The following is a 24,567-nucleotide window of genomic DNA, read 5'->3' on the forward strand; positions in this document are numbered from 1 at the left end:
TTGTGATGAGAAAGACATTATAAAGTTGTTTGGATGAAGCCTTGGAAATGTGTTTTAGGAGTTTTGAATGTCAGCAAGTGCCTGGAGTTTGGGGTACAAATCAGGGCTGTGCACAGCAATGGAAATTTAGATGGAACAGTTGAAGAGTTTCCATCTTCAGGCTCTTCTTCCTGACTTTATGCACACGCTAGCAAAAGTCAGGACTGATGCAGGTACATTCCTACTGCCCAGTTGAAATACAGCCAAACCCAAAAGCCTTAAGGCCGGCAGTTTTCCCATTGATGTTAACATCTGGACCTATTTGCAGTCTGATCTGCTCCCATTCCTGTTAGAGCAGGGGAGTGAATTTTTGCCTCCAGCCTCCTTGGTGCTGCTACTCGTCAGCACTAACCTTCCGATTGAAGTGAGTTTGCTTATGTGATTATTTTTTCTGAATAGATACAGTTATGTGCCAAGGCCACTACAGGGAATAGTGGGTTGCTCAGGAGAGACTGCCTGTCTTACTTGCTGATTCCCATTTCACTTGCTAAGTCCATCTAGGCTCTTTGAGTTTTTGCTCTCTAAAATTTTTGTTCCAGTCCATCCATTACTTTGTATCTTACTCTACTTGAACTGCTTGCTTTTCTGGAAAGGCATCGGTTGTATGTTTGTTGATATACAGCCACGTAGGACTGCAGTCTTTCTTTCACTGAAATATCTATAATACAAGTAACTAATTTCTCTGTCTTCCCAGTGACAGATTTTTTCCCCCTTATGCTTTTCAGTGAAAGCAATATCATGACTGAAAACAAGAGCCAAGAGATGAACTTGAACATCATCCAGTTCTTCCTGTTGGATCTCTAAAGGAGATAGTGGGGCTTGTTGTGGGAACAGTAACAAAAGCTGGCTGTGGGCTGGCTTCTCAGTCTTGTTTGGGGAAGTACCTTGTACTCCCATCTATGCCCCATCCCTTCAGGTGCTCAACGCCAGTTTGGATGGGACCATGGACAACCTGATCTAGTGCCTGATTTGACCCAGCCTGGGGCAGGGGATTGGAACTAGATGATCTTTGAGGTCTCTTCCTACCAAACTGTTCTGTGATTCTACTATCTTGCTATGTAAGTGAACTTCTTTACTGTTCTTCTCCCTGCTGCTCTCCCCCAGCCATAGCAATTACTGTTTTAATTTAATTAAATCAGCCACAGTATTCCACAGCAGATAATACAGCTGCGGAAGTGATGCGTATTGCAGGACAATGCCATGCCACAAGCAGCTGTAAATGCTTTCTACACAGGGTTAAAATCCTGTATTGGCTCTCTAAAAAATCATCAAATTTCAAACAGGAAGGAAATAAATGGGTTGGTTAGGTACTGAGCAAGGAGCTTTTAATTAAAAGATGTTTAAACTGATTCTCTCAACTGTCAGAGAATTGAATTCCTGAATTATGTTTGCTACAGTTGGTGTTGGTTTTTTTTTCTTTAGTAACACTGTATTTAAGTTCTTTCTGTGCACTGCTGTAGGGGGTATAGATGGTAGCTCCTGACAGATTCACCCACAGCTGGCTGAGAACACCGCTAGTGATGGATGAATGATGTCTTTGTTAATGCCCCCGTATCCATAAATGATGGGCTTTATTTATTTATGAGATGTATCCAATTACACATCTTAGAGCAAATGTCCACCGTTCAGTAAAGCACACAATATTGGCATTAAAAAGGCAATCCCTGAAATCAGTGATCGATGCACTTCCCGCACTCTCAGGAGGAGAGTTTGAAATAAGAGAGAAACATAAAATTCTGCTAATTCAGATCGGTTCTTTTGGGACCTGGCTCCTTGTTTGTAGTAAGCGGTTGAAACTCAATCAAGAAAGCTGTTGTCCCTGCTCCGGCCAGATGTGGAGCTGCTGCTGGGAATGCTGAGCACTGAGGTCACTCTTCCTCACGTCTGGATGGACCACTCCCACCAGTACAGTGGGTCAGGTTCTCTTGTCAGATAGCAATGGCTAAGGTTCATGAAGCTGGTACCCACTGGGATGCGTTTCAGTGAAGCAAACAATCCTAGTTAAGGAAAATTAATGATTTTACCCTTCGTGTATAGGACATGCCTTCTTTTCTTTTCCTTGCATCTGTATGTGTTTGTATTGGTTGTTGGTTCAATTTAGAACTTGAAATATCCAACCAAGAGTTGAAACTTCACAGCACAATCTGCATCAGTTTCTTTTGTCAACTAGGTTCACTGTACTCTGAAATAATTCTCTAGTGTTTAGCTACAGAAGAATTAGTCAGGATTAAGATAGGGGTGTTAAACACCTTTAGATTTAACTCTGCTTCCCCTCTTGTTAGGTACCTTCTTCACCTAAAGGCAGGGCAAATACAGACTCATAGATGCACTGTGATGTTACCCCTGCTTTTCTTATGGTAACTCATTTATATTGAAATGTTCCAAGTTACAGTGATGGCACAGATATATAATAAAAGCAAAACCTGAGTCTTCCAACCTATTGATGAGCAGAAGACTCCTGTCCAGCCCTTGATTCCAGCTTGCCTTTGGCCCTTCTGCCTTGTGCACCGTTCTCTCCTGATGGTGACAGCCCAGCAGCTTATTAAGCCCCTCTCCAGAGGCAGGGGGTAGTTAGCATGGCTTGTTCCTTGCTTTCAATTCCTGTGAAGTGTAGCAAACATACTTGTTTCTAATTCTGTCCTGCTGGCTGTTTTTGAAATGTGTTTTCATGCTGGATATGATACTTCTGCAAGAATTTGCAGAAGAATATTCGCAGCAAGGCTTAGCAAGACAGAATTGCAACTACTAGGCAAATCATTTAGAGTTCAGCTTGGTTTCTAGGAACAGAGGCTTGCTAGTTACTTTTCACTGGTTTCTGTGCTATTACATTGTTGTGATAATCTTGGCAGGGATCTGTCATTCTGCGTCGGTATAATTGAAACTTGTTTTCCCTGAGGAATCACTCTGCTGTTTGTTTTATTTGTTTACTGACATTGACAGAGATCCTAATGGCTTTTAAAACCCAATTTGTGCATCGCTGAATATCCTCCAAAGAGGAAAATAAAATTAAATTTATCAGCAAGATAGGGTCCTGTGTGCAGTGCTGTAGCTGGGTCTTAGACTCCACCTGAGAACCTCACTCTGGGTCAAGAAATGTCATGAGGAGCCTTTTGTGAGTTGCATCTTCTCTGTTTCTGATTCTATCTTCAGGGATTTTGCCATTAAGGACAAATGACAACAAGTTGTTTAGGGCCTCTATAAATTGACTGAGTTTACTTTGCGTGATGTAAGATATTTTTTTAGCTTTTGTTAAAAATGAGGTTAAAGGAACAAAATAATATGACAGTAAAATTCCCTTTTCAGGAGGATGTACAGAATGGTGTTAGTGTGATAGATCATATTACTGTGCTGCTATTATTATGATAGATTAGGGTAATTAAGTGTGTAGATTTATTTTTAAAATATAAGATATTGAAGTATTTATGCATTCATTTAATTTTAAATCTTTAAAGAATTTCAGTGAGATACTTGAACTACTGAAGCTTGTAATACCTTGCTGAGTTGTGGCTGTGGATAGATGTATGGCCTGTTGGATGTCATGCTCCAGAGGAGCATGTACACAGATAAATAATGAAGCACTGGACAGAAAGTCAGGAACACAATGAGGAAGGGTAGCTTTCTTATAAAGACTAAAGAATGTGTAGGGTGATTTTTTTTTCCCACTGCCCCCAGATCTATGATTTTTAATTGGATAGAGATTTATGTAATTTTTTATTTTGCTGAATTGATTTAGACCATCTCTAATTACCTTCTGACACGCTTCCTTGTCATTCAAGCATGTAGGGATGCTCAGGTTTCAGTGAACTCTGATTGTGAACGTCGTGAGGAGATAAGTTTGGAAAATATTGCTGGTTTTAAAGGTTACCTGTCAGCTTTTATATATACAGCTGTGAGCCAAACCAATCTGACCTCAAACCAGAGCTGTTGTATAATAACACTCTGCCTTTTTATTGAATATCTCTTTTGCAAATCTCCCAGACTTGATAGCGCTATAATAATAATAGATGGGCAAAACCTATACTGCCTCTTTTAAGGAAATGTTCTAATGAGTCTTGGTGGACAGTACTCACTTTTTACATGTGGTAAATTAGAGAAACAGGGAGAGAGCTCAGACCATCTGACTTGCTCTCCTCATTCTCATTGCTTGGTTCAGTAGTGCAGATCTGGACAATATACGCTTTCGGTCTGATCTGTGTGTTCTTTTGCATTGCAGTGCCCCAAACAAGGATTTTGGCTACAGGTGGAGCTTCCCATAATAAAAAAATACTGCAGGTAAGCAGAAAATTAAAGTAGCTGATTATATCTACATTTTTATTTCGGTACACGGAATCCAAATCAATGTAACTGTGTGGGAAGGTGTGGATATGGGATTGTGAAACTGCTTCAGGTCATTAGGATTTTTCCTCAGGTTTATTGTGGAGACCAATGCTAACTTTGTATTGAACTTTAAATTTATTTTATATATGTGTATATATATATATTTACACTTCACTAGTTTTATGGATGTGTATCTGAAACACTGGCGATTTCCAGCTCTTGTTGCTTATGTCAAATCAATTAGCAAAGAAACCAAGAAGAGACTTGGTAAGATACCTGAGATGTTTATAGTTTTTGTCATTAAAGTCAGCACTGGACTTCAGACTGAAACTGGAGAGGGATTACCCTAGTTCTGGACACTCAAACAATTAAATCCACCGAAGAAGAACCATTCTAAACCCTGTCCCTGGTGTTTTTGAACATGTATTTCTGATTGGCATTGCGTCACGTATCAGTAGAGCTCCTTTTCTTCTGTGTAGTCTCTCCTCTCTCTTCCCATCTTCCTCATCTGCTGCTGTTGCTGCACAGCTAACACTGGTTAAGATCCTTTGTCCCAAGAATATCCTGGGTTTACTCCACTGAGTGCATCAACAAGCTTCTCTTTGGCTAGAGGCTCAGTGAGCTTGGGGATGGGCAGCTACACCACAAAGCTCACCAGTTAGTCAGCACAGGGCGAATTGTGTTCTCTGGATGCCAGTCCATTTCCATTAGTAATAGAAACTCTTGGGGTCAGCCTCAGCTACACCCCATATTCTTTGGTGAGCACAGTTGTACAAAGTGAATGTGATCTGTTCTACAAAACATGAGTTGGAATAAATGGAGATTGAAAAGCAAAGACCTTGCTTTCTCCTGTTATCTAAAATGTGTGTTTGTAGAGCCATGGGATGTAGAGCTCATTGGGACACAAAGGACAGATTTGGAATGTTTTGCTTGTAGATGTCACTTCATCTGCTTTGGTTATTTTGCTCAAGAAGCAGATGTTGGAAAATTAGCTGGTATGTTAATGGCTTAAAATATTGGTCCCCACAGAAATAGTTCTACTATTTCTTAACGTACTAAGAGTATGTTGAGAAAGGGATTGAATTAATAGATATTTTCTTTTAAAGCAGTATTTAGATACTAGGAGGGTCTCCTTGCTGTGGAATGAAGGCTGAGAACAGAATGTTTTTGTAACCTGTAATTTAAAATAGCTGAAAATTTGTGGTCATGAGAGTGATTCCTGAGGTGCTTGCTCTTCAAATGTAGTAATAGAGCTGCTTTTAAAACTCATTAGAAGTGTCTTAAAATAATATGATCAATACAGTTTCGTCCACTTAATTCAATCACTGGTTAATTGGATCCTCCTTTTTAATTTAATCAAAACCTCAGAAACCATATCAGTTGCATGAAGAATAACGGCTTCCACCCTTATCATGGTCAATTTTGGATAATTTGTTCCAGGGTTACAAAAGAGTATCATTTAATTAATCAACATTCAGTAACTCCTGTATTTTACATAGCAAAAAAGGCAACTTGGGAAAATGTGCTTAAAAAAAAATCTACAGCTATAGCAGAGCAGTTTTCTCCACTGTTCTGGGAAGCTTTTTATAACATATGTGGGCCTGATTAATGACCACATGAAACATAGTGAAATATTTGTAACAGTAAAATCTTTAACAGTTTCTTCGAAAATTACCTGTGAGAGAGATTGTGGTTTCAGGTAATGTACTGAGTGTATGAACTTTTAATAATTTTAATTTCATGATCATGTCACACAAAAGGTAGTTACTATTTGTATGATTACAGTGCTTATTAGCATTACTGAATAGAGCTGCATTGTGTAAGACTCTGGAGAGGTGCAACACAAAAGACCTCTGTTCAAGGGAATTTAAAGTTCAAGCATAAGGCAAGGAATACCTATCTGAGATGAAGAGACGAACAAACAGATGGGGAATGAGGTGAAACCATACAGGACAGGATGGATATTTGAACCTAGCACTCTGTGACCTAATTTCCAGAGGGCTTTTTAATGGATACGGTGGTTAATTTTCCATTTGTCCCCTAACAGTGAAGCTCGCTGTTTGCTCAGTTCTTGCTTACTAACCAAAGTTAGGCAATACTGACACTGCAGTATTAACAGAAGAGAGCATAAAAAGTGTGTAAGACGAGGCTTTTATTGTAATCTAATTAGTAACTAAATGGCTTTTGTTTCAAATAACCCAAATTCGTGATTATCTAAGGTTTTTATTTGCAGGTATCTCTCAAACTTTCAGAGAAAGAGACAAAATCCTTTAAAAATGTTGCGTATTTTTTTTACTGTAGCATGTGAATTGAATTCCTTAGTCATCTTCTATGGAGCCATGGGGCCCATGATGAACCCTGGGCCCCATCTTGAGGGATATCACACCACATGTGACAACAGGACAACAGGGGAATCAGGCCTAGCCAGTATTTTGGGGTGTAGGAGCAGAGTCCTCATAAACAGCAGCTGATGGAGCTGGGATTGTTTAGCCTGGAGAACGGGAGGCTGAGGGGTGACCTTACTGCACTCTACAACTGACTGAAGGGAGGTTATGGTGGGGTGGGAGTTGGCCTTCTCCCATGTAACTGGCAATAGGACTATAGGGAATGGCCTCAATTTGTGCCAGGGGAGATTCAGGTTGGATGTTAGGAAATACTTCTCTGAGAGAGTGGTCAGGTACTGGACTGGGCTGTAGAGGGAGGTGGTAGAGTCATGAACCCTGTAGATGTTCAAGAAACATTCTGACATTGTATTGGGAGGCATGGTTTAGTGAGAACTATTGGTGATAGGTAGATGATTGGACTGGGTGATCTTAGAGATCTTTTCCAACCTCAGTGATTCTGTGATTCTATTCTGTGACCAGAGGGGTTGTGAATCCCTGGATGGGGTTTTGCTGGTCACAAGTCTGATTGATTTGTGTTTATGGACACTGTAACCTTATTTTAAATTCTTATATACTGATGTAAATCAGGTGATACACTTTGGAAAAAGTAATACAATATATTGCAATTTAAATCTGAATTTCTGCTTGATTCTTGTGTGACCTGAGGGACACCTACAATCCTTGGGGAGATTAAACCAAAATATCTGTTTAATTTGGAAGGAATAAGTTGAGAATATTTTCAGTAAAGCGTTCTTGAATATTCTGTGTCCCTGTCCAAATTTGTCTTCATTTTCCCTCCACAGTATCTATTTTCTTAAAACTACATTGTTAGTAAGAGTGCATACACTCAGTAAATGCGAGATGCTGGTGTAGATTTCAGTGCAGTGGGTGGAATGATGCATGGTGGAATAACTTAGTATCTGTCAGATATCAAAACAGATTCTTTTCCTGTGTTATTTTCTTTGTACTGCCAAACCAAGCTGAGAGCACACAGCCTTGCTTTGTCTTCATAGCTAAGGATTACTCAAATGCAGGAAAACTCCTGGTATTTGTAAAGCCTGTGAGATCAGGTCATGCTTCATTCTTCTGCTAACCCTAATATAATGGGAGTGCTGGAAGCAAAGACAACTGGTTTAGCAAACTGTAGCTTTTATGCTATCAAAGTTGAGAACTGGGGAGCCATGGCTGGTTCCTCTCTCCTTCCTTTCTGCATGAGTCAGCCATACAAGTGATGGAGGAAAAAAGGCATCAGTTGCAGGTTTCCAAATGGATATCCCTTATGCAGACCTTTAGCATGGGCAGATTGTGTGGGCTCATGAGGGAGATGATGCTTGAAATTAGAATCCTCTAGAAAAGAGATCTGAGGAGAAGTGGGACTTAATCTCCTGGCTGTAGTTGCATCTCTGCATTGGTCAGATTTACCAACACTCCATTGTGTCACAAGTTCAGGAGACTCAGTGTTGCCTCTGGTACTTTTTTCCATGGATACCCAAATGCTTTGCTGGAGTGTATATTATCTGTCTGTTTTCCTGTGCAGTAATAGGGATTGCTTATCCTTTGTATTTCATGAACGTGCGTAACTGATGCTCTGATACTTCCCAGGTCCTGTCTGATGTGTTCAATGCTCCAGTGTACACTATTGATACCGCCAACTCTGCTTGTTTAGGAAGTGCTTACAGAGCGATTCATGGTAAGACTGTGAGGAGATACTTCTGAGTGGTCTAGATGTTTAATTTCAGTTGGTTGATACTCGGGATTAATGCTATTGAAAATGAGAGGGGAATAAAACTGGATGAATCTGACTTGAAAGTTACTGAGGTCAAAGCAAGGGGGAAGTTGCTTTAATACTTTTGGATCAAGCTGCTTCTCAACCAGGGGATAAGGCCTGGAAGCTGCTGAGATTGGCAGGTTAGAGTCTAGGAGCTTTATGTGTTGAGTTGCCATCTGAGTGGCTGAAGTGGTCTAACAAACTAAAGATCCATCCTAGCAAAGAGGTTCCAAGGCAACAGAGACAACAAGTCCAGGAATACTGCTGGCCGAGTAAATGTTTCTAAACCTTATATATCTTCCAGCTTTTAAATGTCAAGACATACAGTATACAAGCATGCTGGGCTTCACACTCGAGCTGTGTGCACTGTCTTGTAAAAGCATAAATTCTGGGATGCTTTTAGGTTACCCAGTCATTCTGTTCATTGTACTGTATCACTCAGTGTGACGCAACAGTCCAAGACCCAGATTTAAAGTGTTAATGAACTTGGATTTATTAATGCGTGCAGTGCTATGTTTAGGTTAGGCCCTCAGCCATTTAAGAGTTCAATCTCAGACAGGACATTCTAATAAAGTATTTTTTTAAAGTAAGTTTCTAATACATTATTGCTAAACAAGTTAAGGAGTGGGGATCAAATTCTGAAGTCATTGTTTAGGCCAACTGTTTTTCTGATTAGAAGCTTTAGGATTTGGCCTTTCCTCATAGAATCACTAAGATGGGAAAAGACCACTGAAATCATCTAGTCCAACCATCAGCCCATCACCACCACCGTGCCCAATAAACCAGAAATGGATGGCTCCTCTAAAGATTCATGTAAGATCCACACCATTGCACATGCATGGAAGAGAAAACATCAGTCATCAGGAAAAATCAGCCAAGTTGTAATTTTAGAAGCAAGTTCTGCTGTCACATTATAGCATCTGAAGACTACACGCTCTCTTGCATTTGAAAGAAGCACAGCCAAAAGTTTGAGTCAGTATGTTTAACGCACACAACTTGCTCTCTGTTTTATTTCCAGACAAGTCACAGGGATTCTGTCAGGCAAAGCATGGCAGGGCAGTGTAAGCAGTGCAGTAATGTTATCAGTGTGTTTAAGCCACAGTGGGACTATTTTTGCATCTTGGAGGCTAAATTTCCAAACTCTGTGCTCAAACTTTGCCTACTGCTTCAGCAGTCCTCAAAAGCCTTCCAGTGCATAATGCTACAAGCAAACTTTTTGCCCCTGAATACAAGTGGAATGTAGAGCTATCATTTATAGTTTTTTTTCAGTGATTTCATATGTATGGAAGATATAAAATCGCTCTGCCAGTTTGGCATGTGGAATCTCGAGGCTTGGTTGACAGAGCATTTGAGGGAGGATTTCAGATGCTGTGCTGTCACAGGGACTCCTGAGCTCAGGTGCTCTGCCAGTCAAGCCCTGGGGGCATGCCTTGTGTGTTTCTAAATGGCAATTTTGATTGATGTGTTCAGATGACTCACTTTTGGCCAGGGAAAGGAATTTAGTATGAGCAAAGACTTCCTAATATAAATGAAATATTGATGGCAGTGGCTCTTTAATAGCATTAGAGTGTACATCTGGGTACAAGTAGGGTTTTCCACAGTTCACCTGGGGTACTTACAGTTCTAACAAGGAACTCCTAAAAGGGTGTGATCCACTTGCAAAGCAACATGCTGTGGTAGTAGGACTCTTGTTATTCTGCTTCCTTATATATCAATGTGTTTAATGATTTGCAGCATGCTTTCTTGACACTCTTTTCACTTCCTTTTTAGTTTAGTCACATTTTGTCCTTGAATCTCTTGCTTCCACATATTTCCACTGCTGTTTACTGTACTGTTGTAACCATAAATAATTACTGATATTGTTGAATAGCATTTCTGCTGCCTGCCTATTCTCCAGGGTATGTATTGAGTGATTGGCAAAGACTCAATCACAGCATCCCCACTTCCCAGGCTGGTGCACTGGAATGTAAGATTTTTTGCCATTTATCCTTCAATCCTGAATGCTGACCTGACTGGGGAAGATCAATATAAGGTATTAATTTGCCAGGGAGTCAAGGGACATCCCTCATCTTGCTTTTTGCATTGATCAGGATTGTGATTCTCGTTGCAGGACTTGTAGCTGAGACAAATGTGCCCTTGGCTGATGTTGTGAAATTAGCACCAGAGCCCAGATTGGCTGTTACACCAACTGCTGGGGCTGAGGAGGTGAGCAAGCTTGGGAATGTCATTTTTCTTTTCGTTTTCTGTCTGCTTCAAAATGTAGTGGTAAACTAATTTTTCTAGTGAAATGGATTAATCTAAGTAATATTTTGTTGCACAATTCTTAATTCTGTTTGTGAAAGTTGATTTAATTTAGGGAGATGGCAGGTGTAATGATGTAGTAATCTGCATGATCGTCCTCTCTATGTCTGAGAGAATGGTTTTTTTCTTTCCTTAACTGGGTGTGATTGGAGAGCAAAAGTGACTTCCTAAACAGGTTGAATTTGGATACACATCAGGTTGTAACTGATAGTAATTGACAAAACAGCCTTTACTTGCTTGCAGGCTGCAGTTTTGAGAAAGGCATGGTGATAGTGCTTTCCAGATCTTTAACAGTGGCAGCAATCCTGTGTCTTTTCTTGTACTTCTCAGTTGGAACAGCTGAAAGCATGCCAGCTTGGAGAATTGAGTACTCACAGGTCTTTGGTATTTTGCTCATCCTGAGAATTTCAGCTACTCTGAAGGTGAAACTTGTGCTTTTTTGGGCCACGTACATTAAGCAAGACAAGTGATCATTGTTGCTAATGACACCATTTCTGCATGTATTCCTGCCCACAAAGGACTTGTCCTGGGCTTTACAGTGCTGCCTCATACCTCTCACTACCGAATGTCAGACACCTTAATTTACAACAGCTTTTGCAATGTAATGTCAGCTAATAAATTCAAAAATGCAACATTGCAGAATTCCTGGAGAATATGAGTTTAGGGAAGCAAAGGTGAGTCTACCTCCATCTTCAGCTGTGTATCTAGACAGCCTTACACACATCACTGCTTGTGATGTTTGGTTATGCCCTAACTACAGGCAACAAGGTTTTAAAGCTTTTATTTAAACTGGGAAATTAATGATCTGCCAAAACTACTAACTCCCAGCTACATATGTACTGGAGCACCAGATATCATCATGAGTAATAATAGAAATGATCATGCTGCATTGTGCCTGCCAGCATATTATTTAATTATTAACTGAGATGGAGGAGCTCAGTAATCGAATAGAAGTCCCCTTCAGAAATATTAAGACATTGAATAATTTAAACTTGATTGATCTGATCTCATTTACTCAACTTTCCCCCCTCATTCTGAAAGATAATTAACAGCAATGGCCTGTGTCGCATCTGTTGCAGCTGGAGGCTCCTGTGGGGGCTTCAGGAGGAGCTCCCTGGTGTCTGATCCAGCCTCACGTAGCTGCCTCATACCCCCAAAATGCTCACTGCTGGAGAGCTGACAGGCTGCTTTGGTGGAGGTGCAGAGTGCTCTGAGACCTGCTGGTGACCCCCAGTGCTGCTTCAGCTATAAAGCTCAAGGGCAGGGGATACAGCTGTCATTCACAGAGGACTTGCAAGAGCAGCAAGCACCTTGTGCCCCTGCAGGGGCCAGCAAGCCTAGCTGGAAAAAACAGTGGGGAATTCGTTTGCCTCTTCCTATTTTACTGTCTGCATAAAACGGCCTGGAAGCTAAAAGAGTTAATTATCTCCCTCTCGATACTTTTCTTCTCCTTTTCCACTTGGTTAGACCTGGCTCTCATAGCACATCTTTTTATTGGTTTTAAATGATGTACAGCAGAGAATTATTGCCCCAGTAGATAGAAGTGAATGATAGAGAAGGCAGCGGCTGAACAGCATGCGAAGGAATAACTGTTCCTGTGCTTCAGCTTAGCTTGCCAGCTTCATTCCATTAAGAGCTGCTTCTTGCAATTACGTATTCCACACAATTTTTTTTCTTCCTGTCTTATAATTTTACAGTTGATGGTGGATTCCCTGGCTAGTTTCATGGCTGTGAAACTGCAGAGAGCCAGAGGGGCCTGTCAGTAATACAGTGTGTTAGCACGAACAGTGCAGTAAAAATTCATAATGTGATGAGTCAGTTTGATTCTGTTTCTTACAGAGCTGCAGCTCCCTGTCCGTCCAATTTCATTCTGTTGAGTTTAGAGGCTTTCACCTAAATGACGGTTCTTTTTATAAACTTCAAAGTCATCCTGAGGTTAGGTTCTGTCTCACTGAGGAGCTCTTCTGAAAGAATCTGGCTAACCAATATGAAATTGCCTGGACCACTTCCCTACATTTTCTGGACAGCTACAGTTAAATCTTGGCAGAGTGGAGAAAAAACAGGTCATAACACAACAATCTGGTCTAGTTTTGTCCTTTCTTCTTGGTGTAGATTGGAGGCAACATGTGCTACACCTTAGAAGGAGGAAAACCTCCTATAGACAGAGGTCAGATGCAACAGTTTGATGTAGCCTCCTCTTTGATGCCAAGGCCTGGGCACACAGCAGAACTTTCCAGGAACACAACTTGCAAGAAATGTTTCTTCGATTGCCAAATGAGTATTTGTGATAATGAGTTTGATTTCATAAACGGAGGGCAGGGCACAAAAAACAATTCTTCAGGTTCAATTAAGCTGACAGCCAGGTAAAATGAAGTCACAAGATGGGAAATGTAGAGCTTGTGATGTGTGATGAGTTAGTGGTTAGAGGAAACTGAAGTCCTGTAAGTTGCAAGTTGTGTGGCAAAAATGTGACTCTGTTATAGCAGACCATCCTGCCTACAAATGACCATCCGAAAGAGAACAAATCCCTTTCTGTGCTTGACACTTCAGCTGAACATGATTTCACAGTATGTTTAGAATCATAGAATCATAGAATCACCAAGGTTGGAAAAGCCCTAAAAGATCACCCAGTCCAACCGTTCACCTATTCCCAATAGCTCCCACTAAACCATGTCCCTCAACACAACATCCAGTCTTTCCTCGAACACCCCCAGGGTCGGTGACTCCACCACCTCCCTGGGCATCCATTCCAGTGCCTGACCACCCTTTCTGAAAAGTAATACTTCCTCATGTCCAGCCTGAATCTCCCCTGCCGTAGCTTGAAGCCATTCCCCCTGGTCCTATCACTAATGACACGAGAGAAGAGGCCGACCCCCAGCTCACTACAACCTCCCTTCAGGAAGTTATAGAGAGCAATGAGGTCTCCCCTGAGCCTCCTCTTCTCCAGGCTGAACATTCCCAGCTCCTTCAGCCTCTCCTCATATGGCCTGTGTTCCAGACCCCTCACTTTGTTGCCCTCCTTTGAACACGTTCCAGGGCCTCAATATCTTTCTTGCAGTGAGGGGCCCACTCACTGTTTGTAGCCTATGGAGGCTCCTGAACCCTGAGCTTATTTATAATTACGTAGACACCCACATGGATCAGAAGGTCTTCTGGTGGTAACCACTGTGGTGATAACCGTTGGTCATGACTCAAGCAGACTAGTTGAAGTTACTCATCTGTGGGTTAAACTGATGAATTTCTTTTTCTTTTTTTCATATTTTCAGAATAACAAAAGCTAAAGTCTTCTAACCTCTCTGGTGTCTTTTCATCCCCCAGGGAAAAAGATTAATCAGAAATACTAAGCATGACAGAAATGACCAGGAGATTATAGAGCAGTAAATATATGCTAACAGACAGAAAGGATCCATTATTATGGCATTAGAATTCAGCTCTGTTCTAGCAATTTGTTAAACGGAGATGGTTGGCTTGTTGTTTAATTAAGCAAAAAAGCAGGAGAGGGAACATGATTATGTGGCGTTGGTCACTTGTGTTTATACAAAGCATATTATATTATATTATATACCTATAACATAGTGTTAGATTTCTTGTAACACTTTATATTGTAGGGTTTTGCAGAGAGAAGGCATGACACGATTCACTGCCTCTGGATATACAATCTTTGATTGCCCTCTGTTGAGGGCACTGAGGGACATAGTTCAGTGGGCATGGTGGGGATGGGCTGATGGTTGGACTAGATGATCTTAGAGGTCTTTCCCTTAACAGTTCTATGATTCTATGGTTCTATTGACCCTATTGAGAAGTATCAATTCTGCATTCATTCGAGAAGGAAAAATGTGGGCCTAACAGGTTTTCTTGACTTTGGAGATGTGCTTTGTAAGCATGTGGGTTTATAGAAGCGACCCTGTTACCCAGGAAAGTTACAGCGACCTATTTATTGATTTAAAGTAATGATATTTTTGTTGAATTAGATATTTGGGGGTGGGATGTGTTCTGAAATTGGTTTAAGTTGCTAATTTAGTGCAATGCAGATCATAATAATACAAGTATGGAAATATGATAATAGATATTGATGAAAGTTTGATTGAAGTGACTTGGGTAACCGATAAGTTTCAGCCTATTAAAACGTTCAGATATGCTTACAGAATGAATATGTGAAAGAAATGAAGGGACAGTTGGGGTATGGTTCCTTGCAGTCGTCTTCAGGGTATTTCTGGACACTGCCATGTTCTTTCTGCCCTAAACATATCCTTTTTGAGTTAAAAAAGGTGAACAACTGTGATGATTTTATAATAAAATATCTGCATCTCTCAATTTCTTAAGCATATCTCCGAAGTAATTTGAATTTAGTTTAAAGGAAAAAAAAAAAAAAAAGGAACCTGTCTAAAGTAGCAAGTGTTTGCAAGGGACTGATTAATTTTAATCTATGCAGAGTAGATTAAATGTACTTGGGTAGATTAAAATTAGATAATCATCAGCATCATCTTTGTAATTTGTAAATTTTGATTTGCTCCAATCATTGGCTAACACAGCATTGCAGGAGACAGAAGGATCCGTGGGATTGTCACTTGCAGTAATCATTTGTAGCTGGCTTTACTCATAGAGAACAGGAGGGACAAAGAGCTGTTCTTGTAGGCATAAAGAATAGTATAATAGTATGAAGAAGTGGTAACAGCCCTGTTGAGTTCATGGGCTAGTATTATGGTGAGATAAAATATGAGGATGACACACTTGATTTAGATTAAAGAGCAAGGTAATATTTATCTGCAGAGTTTTTCCAGGCAAGGCGAGTCAAGTTATTCTCAGTTATAATGTAATCTGTGTCATTTCTTCTTTCTTATTTATCTGTGGGATTGTCGGAGCGTGTCCAAGTTGTCCCAGGAGTGAAGTTCAGCATTTGTAAATGAAGCCATCAGAATACTGCTAATGCTGCAGAGTTGGCTATAGACATAAGCGGGAGAAAAGGCCATAATATAGCAAGGACAATTAAATTATGGACAATAATAAGGTTCATGTTGTGATACATGTAATTACTCCTGCTAAATATCATGGTCTGATATATTAGGTTTGAGGCTATGACAGAGAGGGAATTTATGTTCTTGAGTTTTTATGCATCACTGAGAGTTCTTTATTCCCTTTGGACCTCAATTAGAAAAATAAATCTATATAATTGCCTCAGGAAAAAGGCTCCTGGAATGGCTTAGGAGGAGCTGCTGAGGTTCTGCAGGGGCGATTCAGCTGCAGCAGATGTGGGGAAATATCTTTCACAAACACAGCTGTGTGCGTTCAGGCCAGGTTCTCCATAAGGCGCTTGGGTTTTCTCTGTGTGTTTCCTGGGAGCTGTGCTGCTTTGGCCCCAGGCTTCAGCTGCTGTAAAACTGCTATGAAAAGCGCTGCGTATGAAAGGCGTGAAGCACTGCTGTGCTTACCAGCCATGATGGTGTCACAGCCAAATTCCCTAATGAAGAGGAATTTAAAACTTTGTGTTAGCCCTCTGAACTGTGCTACCCCCAAAAGAACAGAGTACAAGCAGTGGTCTTGAATTTTTGTTGTTGTGGTTTGTTTGCATTGTTTTCAGGTGGTCCAAAACGCAGCATTCATTTACACTAATGGCTGGGAAGGTTATTGCAAATGCCTGAATTTTGTCAATTAGGGAGCTAAGTGCTTAAGTCCAATAAACAGGAAAAGGGATTGTTATCAGTAAACGTGGCTGTTCATTTATTTTGACACATTTTAATTTAGTGTGATGTATTAACAATAATACTTCCCAGCCTTCCAGTGAATGTGCTGTTGTGTATTCTGTAAGAGCACTGCTGGGTAAGTAATAAGGAGCCGCCTTTCTCAGGAGCTGAGCACACTTACCAATGCAGCTCTGCTGTGCTGAATCTTTGTTGAGAAGTGCTTAGGGTTTTTCAGATTTACAGAATAGCAAAGTAAGAAATAGCGAAGCTTGATTATAAATGCTTCAGTGAATAAAAGAGCCATTTTTGTTTGACATACCGATACTCCCAGCATAGTGGTGGTTGCCTGCTTGGTATTTTGTTTACTCTGATGTGCATATTTAGCAGAAATGGGAGCAAGAATATTCTTTGGGAACATGGAAAGAATATGTGTATACACTTCACTGAACACCCAAGGCCCCCATGTAGTCAGTTAGAAATGGTATGCTGAGCCATGTGGCACTTAATAATAGTAGTGATTTTTATTTGCTAACTCAGTAGTCTGTGTGAGTCTCCATGGGCCTTGGTATCACTGCTCTGTAGAGAAGAGGAGCTGGGGCATGGATAAGTTTGTTGGGATTGTTCAGTCTGGAGAAGAGGAGGCTCAGGGGAAAGCTTGTCACTCTGCACGACTGCCTGAAAGGAGATTATAGCAAGGTGGGGGGTAGGCTTCTCCTCCCAGGTAACAGTGATAGGATGTGAGGGAATGGCCTCAAGTTGTGTCAGGAGACATTCAGGTTGAATTTTAGGAAAAACTTCTCAGAAAGAGTGGTGCTGCAGTGGCACAGGCTGCCCAGGGAGGTGGTGGAGTCATCGTCCTTGGAACCATAGAGATGTGGCACTGAGGGATGTGGTCAGTGGGCATGGTGGGGGTGAGTTGAGGTTGAACTGAATGGTCTTAGAGATCTTTTCCAACCTTAACGATTCTGTGGTTCTATGTTAAATGTCTTCCCAAGATCATGGAGTTAGTGTGATACAGAGTATCACTGAGTAGGTTTCTCTGTTTCTGCGTGACAGGTGTAAGACTGTTAATCACTGCAAAATTGATTGAGAACAGCGTCCTGATGAGGCCTTGGCTAGTGAACAGCGTCTGTTGCTGCTTAGTGTAGATGTTTCTTATCTTCCCCTTGATATGCTTAATCTGTTGAAGAAATGTACTTCAACTGCTGCAACATCTTGTTGGTGAAAGGGAGGAGTCAATCAGAACAGGTTTGTTCTGCAGGATGTACCCATAAGTCACTCACCTGCTACAGGGGAAGTGGGAACAAAGCATTAAGTCCAGATTTTGCTGTTCAGACTGAAGCTTTCCTTTTGGAAGGGGGAAACAAGAACTGAATGTTTCACCATCACCTGAAGCACAAGAACAAAGCATGTTAATTCTGTATTCCCTAGATAAGAAAATTGTGCAAACACTTGGTGGATTTTTCTTCAAACCAAGAAAATATTTGCAATATTGGTGGTAGGTGGACATTTGGACTAGATGGTTGTAGAGGTCTTCTCCAACCTTAATGATTCTATGATTCTGAAATGACAGGTACAGATACTGAGGCCACTTGAGGACTATGCAGAAAATACACAAGAACAGCATCTCCTCTTCCTGCATTTGCACTTGAAACATTTCCCTCCTGATTTTTTTTTTCCATACATACACAGTTGTTGGCTGTGGCTCTTATCTGGAAAAGGAGAAAATGCATTTAAATGCTGGATCTCCCTTATTGATGAAAGCCGTAATTCAGTTTACTGGATATGATTCATTATGGCTTTATAACCTCACTGAACCTGGAGCCAGGAGCGAGACTGCCCTTATTATGAATAACATCAGTGCAGGGGGCTTGTAGACTAGACTTGGCGGCCCATAGGATTCATTGCAGCAGGGATATGACCTTATGGCATCCTCCTAAGGACTGCTCGAGGCTGTACTAGCTCCACACTGGCTCCTGGCTGTCCCCTCTTTGTGCTAGTGCCAACAAATGAGTGAAGCTATCCTGGCATGGCATCAATTTCTTATTTTATTGGATGGACAATTAAAATTAGACGTAGGGGTAAGGAGGAAGGTGTATCTCCCAGATCTGGAAGAGGTACAGTTTTAGATTGCAGCCTGCAGTAGGGCTAGACTTTATTTGGAATTTCTTCTGTGTAAGCTGGTCACATACAAAGTAGTTCATCTTCTAAGATATGTCCTGTGATGAATTTGAAACAGAAGAAAAAAAGGGAGAAAAGAGAGTAATGTAGTGAATGTAACAAATTCCAGCATGGATCTTGCCCATGTCCAGAAGCATAGGGCATGTTTCAGTCTGGAGTTTTGAGTACATTTCAATCTTGATTCTGCTTTTCATGGCTGTAACAATTGATCTAAAAATCCCTGGTGGATTCTAGATAAGGAAATAGGAAAAAGCTGCTCAGATGCTCCATGTTGTTGTGGAAATAAACTGAGTCTTTGTTTGTCCCTGGATATACAGTGTGAGGAGCCAGGGCATGGAGCACATCACAGGTGGGAAGGATTATGGGGTAGAAAAGTGCAAGGGAGATAAGCTAAAGAAGATATGGGCTTATGAGAGGCATGGGAAGTGTATTTTAGAACGCCCTGGTCTGTTATTGGCCTTTCTGACAGTGGCATTGCACTGTGGTGGGGGCTCATCAGCAAGGCAGGGGAGGAGGGAACAGAGGCAGTGATCCATCCTGAGGTAGCAGAGGGAGGCAAGGACAGGAGTTCTGCCTGGATGGTTAGGACTGCTATTACTGAGGGGGCATGGCTGACTTGGAGAGGTGACTTTAGCAGAGCTGCTTCCTCTGGAAGCAATGACTTGTGCTTATAGCAAGAATACAATCACAGTAAGAACAACTTGTGTGTGTCATAAAATTAGGCTGTAAAGGAGACGGTGAAAAAGGCAGTGACATTTGAAGGTGGAAGATACTGCAGCATTTCTTGAGCAAATTGGAAAAGAAACCTCAAACCTGCAGTTGCCTGTGACAATGCTACTTTTTCAGCTCTGAAGATATTTTTAACTGCAGCGTGATTTAAAAATCTAATTTTTCAATCTAGGCATTTGTTTCTTTTTTCCCTTTTAGCTCTATCGTCCACTCTTGAAAAGATATGCGGAGCTTGAACAGAAGGTGATCTACAACCCAACCTCCTCTTGTCACACAAAATAACAAGCAAACAAAAGTTATGAGTTGGCTGCAGAGTGGACTCCCAAAGAGATCAGAAGAGATTTGCTCAGAATTTAGTGGAGTTCTTTAAATCATTTTGTTCCTCTTTGTAGACAAATCATTGTTAAATGGCTGAGTTTCAGTATGTTGATGGAAAAAGTTGCACTATGATTGAAAACCTAATTAAAAAAAAAAATCATTGTTCTGTGTGTTTGTGACTTCAGGTTTTTTCCATACTTTTCACATGGTATTTGCTGATTAGGAATATCTGGATGAGCGCATGAAGTCCATTGTATATGAGCTTTGATTCCACATGTTCAGTGCTGTGGGCTCTCTACATGCCCACGCAGTACAGTATCTTCATTCCATGACCTCTTTTCCCAGTGTATTTCGAAATTATCTTTCTACACATCTATAATTTATCTCCTCTTTGCTTACATAACACCAACAGAAAGCATGAACATATTCATGTCCATCTGATGGAAGTCTTTGAACATTCACTGGGATCCTCACAGAAGGGAAATTCTTGTTTCATGATGCTATGGAAAATCTGCTGTGGGATAAAGCATGATGTTGGATTTTATAAATTGTGGAAATTGCAAAGGCAAAACATTGAATTTACCCTGTGAGATGCAGGTCTGGTTGCTCAATGTTTTATTTGATGTTAGCTTTGAAAAGATGAAAATAAGGGTCAAATGTGGAAAGTTTTTACATGTTTTCACATTTTCATTCAATTTCATAAAGAGTCCATTCCATCTGCACGCTTGTTTGGGGTTATGCTGCTTTCTTTTCCTCCTTCAGGAGTCATGGCCATAAAGTTGTTTGTTTCATGCTGAGTGTGAGTGCAGAAATAGGACTCCCTAATAGGGCATGAAGGTCACTGTTTTTCTTTATACCACCAATATATCATTTCTTTCTTGGGGATGCTGAGCAGAACTGGTGGCTGTCTTGTCCTGATGCTACTCCTCAGTCCTAAGGAAAGTCCTTGAAAAAAATACAGCCCCAGACACCTTCCTGCAGGGAGGTATGGAAGTCACAGAATTTCAGTGAAGAACCTGCATCACCCTGTGCAAGTGGGAACAGTTTATGGCACTATTTTACAGTGCCAGTATTTTTCCCTTAGGATAAAATTTCTTCTATGAATACAGTGTGTTAATGAAAGACTTTCTGAAGCCTTTCTTCAGTTCTTGTGGAAGTTGTAGTGTGCTTTGGGAATACATCAGGGTGTTGTAGGGAGTAGAGGATCTGTTTGTGGAGTACTGTGAGGTGTTGGAACAGGCTGACCAGCGAGGTGGTGGAGTCACCATCCCTGGAGGGTAAATGTAGCACTGAGTGACGTGGTTTAATGGTGGTGGTGGTGTTGGGGTGACAGTTGAAGTTAGTGCTCTTAGTGGTCTTTCCAACCTTTATGATTCTATGACTTGAGAATTGGGCTATGTCCCTGCTGGAGGCAGGTGACTCAGGTTCCTGCTCTTCACGTTACAGCAGTTCAGGAGTGCTCTGTGTCCCTGCTGCATTGCTGCAGTGAGTGGTACCTCCTGGCAATGACTTGCCCTGCATGTGGTGGAGGGTGGGCACATTCTTTCTTTGCTCCCCTTTCTATTGAAGCACCTCATTGTGAGCACTAATGGTGCCATTCCTGTTCATGACTCAGTAATTCTAGCTTCTTTTGATATTGGCAAGATTACTCAGCAAGGTGAAGAATTACCTTTCTGAGTTTCTGAAGTGAGTTTCTTTTAAGCAATTCCTTTAAGAGGTGGCATTGTAAATACACATCTCTTTTATGTGCTTATTATTTCTGGGTCCTAAGGTACAGTGCTAAAGCATATAACACTTCTCACAGGCGTCCACCTTCAGCAGTTGCTTTGTCATTGAGCAAAGCTGTAGGTAAGTTATGAAAAACGTGTTAATGTGAGTTAAGCAATGCCTACTGGTTTGTCATCAGTAGTCATTAACCATGCCTGGTGACCAGTTTGTCATCAGGGTTAAACCTGAGAGTGAAAAGGTTCAGAGATGTTTGCTCAGTTTTGACAACAGTTTCTTCAGTTGGCTCACTGGAGTGAGAAGACTGATACCTCATGTGGCACTGTGGCTTTGCCCTTGAATTGGGACATTCAGCTCGACTCCCAGTTAGCTGAAGAAACTTAAGGCTCATGTTCTCCATCACAGGACTGTAAGACATAGGGGCTTTTTTTTAAGGATTGTTTTTTATAGATTATTGGCTCTTGACAGTGTTGTTAATGGTGTACAGTCCATGTGGTTTAGCAGTTCTCTGGGCCTGAGCTCTTTGTGTTCAAGGCTGCATTGCATAGTGGCCACATGTGTCCATTTCCTGACATGTTAAGTCATGTTGGGCTGGGATGGGGCTCTCTGATGTGTCCCATGTTAACATTAACTGCTGTTTCCTCACAGTAGCTGATGCACTCTCTGCTTACTGCAGGAGTCCCTTGAAAAGATGCAGATGCCAGACCCTGAAAGGCCAGGAGCTGAGCACCACTGACTTATAGTATTGTTGTGGTGATGGGTTTATTAGGGCTGGCCTCTGAGGAATGTTGTCTGGAGTATGAGAATTTATAGACAAGCTCTTTTTTTCCCTGGCTCACCAAAGTTGCACATGTTCACTGACTAGTGTCAGACAGAATAAGGCTCAATAAATCTCCCTCTAGAAAAGTCTTTTGAGAAGATGCTGCTATAAGAGTTCTACCACTCTTTTCTTTTTTGTAATATCTAAGGATGCCCGTTAGCCTGCCAAGGAACTGTGTGCACATCTCTTTAATGAAGACCCCAATGATGGAAAGCTCTGGGGTGCTTTGGTTTCCAAAAGTATTTTTTTCCCGAAGTGTTTTTGGGTTGTTTTGCCTTGTTTTGCTGGTTTGTCTAGCGATGTTGTTCTGGCTGTTTGGAGTAAAGACGTTACGGTGCTAATTAAAATCCTAGCTAACAAATCTGAAGGCAAGCCAATATTCTCTACCTCCACTAGATAAAGGTTGATTCCCTCTTTCCTCATTAGTACCTTGCTGTACTCCAAGTCTAGCAGCAAAGTGTCCCCACTTTGTTCAGAGGAAAGGTCATTTTCTGTATTTGAAGACCTGCTGAGCTATTCCCAGTCTGAACTAATGTACTGGAACCTGTATGGAAAATTGATCTTGTCTCCTGGAAAAAAAAAAACTTGATTGTTACGAGGAAATTGTTCACTGCTGAACTGATCCACAGCTCCCATCTTACACCAGCAAAGCCACTTGAGGTGGCATATGAGTCATGGAACTATGTGGCAAAACCCAGGCAGCATCCTTAGCTCATGGCCCCGTGCCCTCTCCAGTCAGTCAGTTGCACAGACTCACCTATGAGCTCTTGGTGTTCCAGGACCCAAAGACAAACAGTTTTCTTTGCAGCCTGAAGTCTTTAAAGTCTTTTGTGTTACAGCGGGGAGCAAACAGGAAAAGATGTTTGTTTTTCCTTATGGGATCAGTCTGAGGGAGCTGGAGCTCTGAGTGAATAAGTAATGTACTGAAAAAAGTCCACGCTCTGACAGTGCTTTAATAAGTAATTGAACTGAACACCACGGTGTGTGATCCCAGTGGGACCTTTTTTGTTGTTTTTTCAGCTTTCTTTTCCTTTGGAGTTGTGGCTGCCACTACAGATCACAGCAGCACAGTGAATGTATCTAAAGCTGCAAAAAGCCAATGCAAAATTTGTTCGTATTTCCATTACTGTCATCCCCAGCCTTCTGTATTCAGGTTAGCAGGTGGGGAAGAAAAGCATAATTGCTATAGAGAACTACAAATTTTGCTTTTTCCTTATCTCAGCCACTGACATTTTTTTCATCTAGCCATTTGGATTTGGATTTTGTTGAGATCTTTGGGTTGAAATTGGCCGGCAGTTAACAGTATGGCCGAGGATGATTCACAGCTGGGTAGCCATTCCCTCAGCCACCAGGGGATCACTGTATCACTGTCCCACCTGGGATGTTTCCTTAGGCACTTCACTAGAAGAGACTGTAGTCCTGATCCTACATAGCTGGAAGTTTTTGTACAGTTCACACATAAAACATAAAACACATGCACATATAAACCTCCGCCAAAGAATCTGATCTTGTTGTTACTTTATGTTCCTTTTGTGCAGGTTTGTGCAATTAAAACATGATGTATCAGGCAGAAAGAATTTGGGATTAAATACTTAGGCAACCAGCTTCTTTCTGAGCATGGCTCTGAAGGGTGCGAATATGACATTTTGACACCTTTCACATCTTTGACATCTTTAACAATTTAACGTGGATGTTCAGCACAGCTCCAGCCCCTGCTCACTCTGTGCTTTGATTACAGCTCAGATCCAGGCTCTTTGGTTAGCCTGGTCAAGTGGCTTAGCTTTCAGCCTTCAAAGCTTGCACTATGAGAATGTAAGATTTTTAGAACTTTTTCTCTGCAACTCTTCTTCTTATCTTGGAAGCGGGTACGACCTTTTCTTTCACAAAGTTCACCTGGTTGGCTGTTTCCACTTCTGTGGGATGCCAAGAACTTCCCATACACGATACTTAGAGTGAGTGTATCTCCTGCTGAAATTTGACCCCAAGACTTTTCATTTGTTTGTCCTTTTCCCCTGTTGCTTCTTAGAGTTGGTTTTGACAAACAGAAGGATACTGCTGCGGTGATCACAGCCCCCTGAGGATGTCTCGGCCATTGTGGGAACACAGTGATTTCTCAAAGTGTTCTTGAAGAACAGAACCTAAAGAGTAAGGATGAAGGAGCACTTTTGGTTGCACATGGATTCTGCTGTGATCTCTCGTTTCAGGTTTTGACTGGGTTTCCTCATCTCTTGATGCTTCGCCCTGCCCATCAGAACAACTGAGGGTAATGACTGCATATGCTTTTCTTGCTCTAAGACCTTTCTT

At 41.3% G+C, this 24,567-nt stretch overlaps 1 protein-coding gene across 1 annotated transcript in view; it reads left to right on the top strand.

The window, feature by feature from the left end:
* Positions 1–24,567, top strand: part of XYLB (xylulokinase) — a 363,191-nt gene that overhangs the window by 80,017 nt on the left and 258,607 nt on the right. The window contains 3 exon segments of the mRNA XM_042816633.1: positions 4,253–4,311; positions 8,343–8,430; positions 10,619–10,713. Coding sequence (XP_042672567.1) covers positions 4,253–4,311; positions 8,343–8,430; positions 10,619–10,713 — 242 coding nt within the window.

This window comes from Centrocercus urophasianus, unplaced genomic scaffold (genome assembly GCF_019232065.1).
Source record: "Centrocercus urophasianus isolate 14NV4802_14NV808 unplaced genomic scaffold, USGS_Curo_1.0 seq_16, whole genome shotgun sequence".
Taxonomy (NCBI): domain Eukaryota; kingdom Metazoa; phylum Chordata; class Aves; order Galliformes; family Phasianidae; genus Centrocercus; species Centrocercus urophasianus.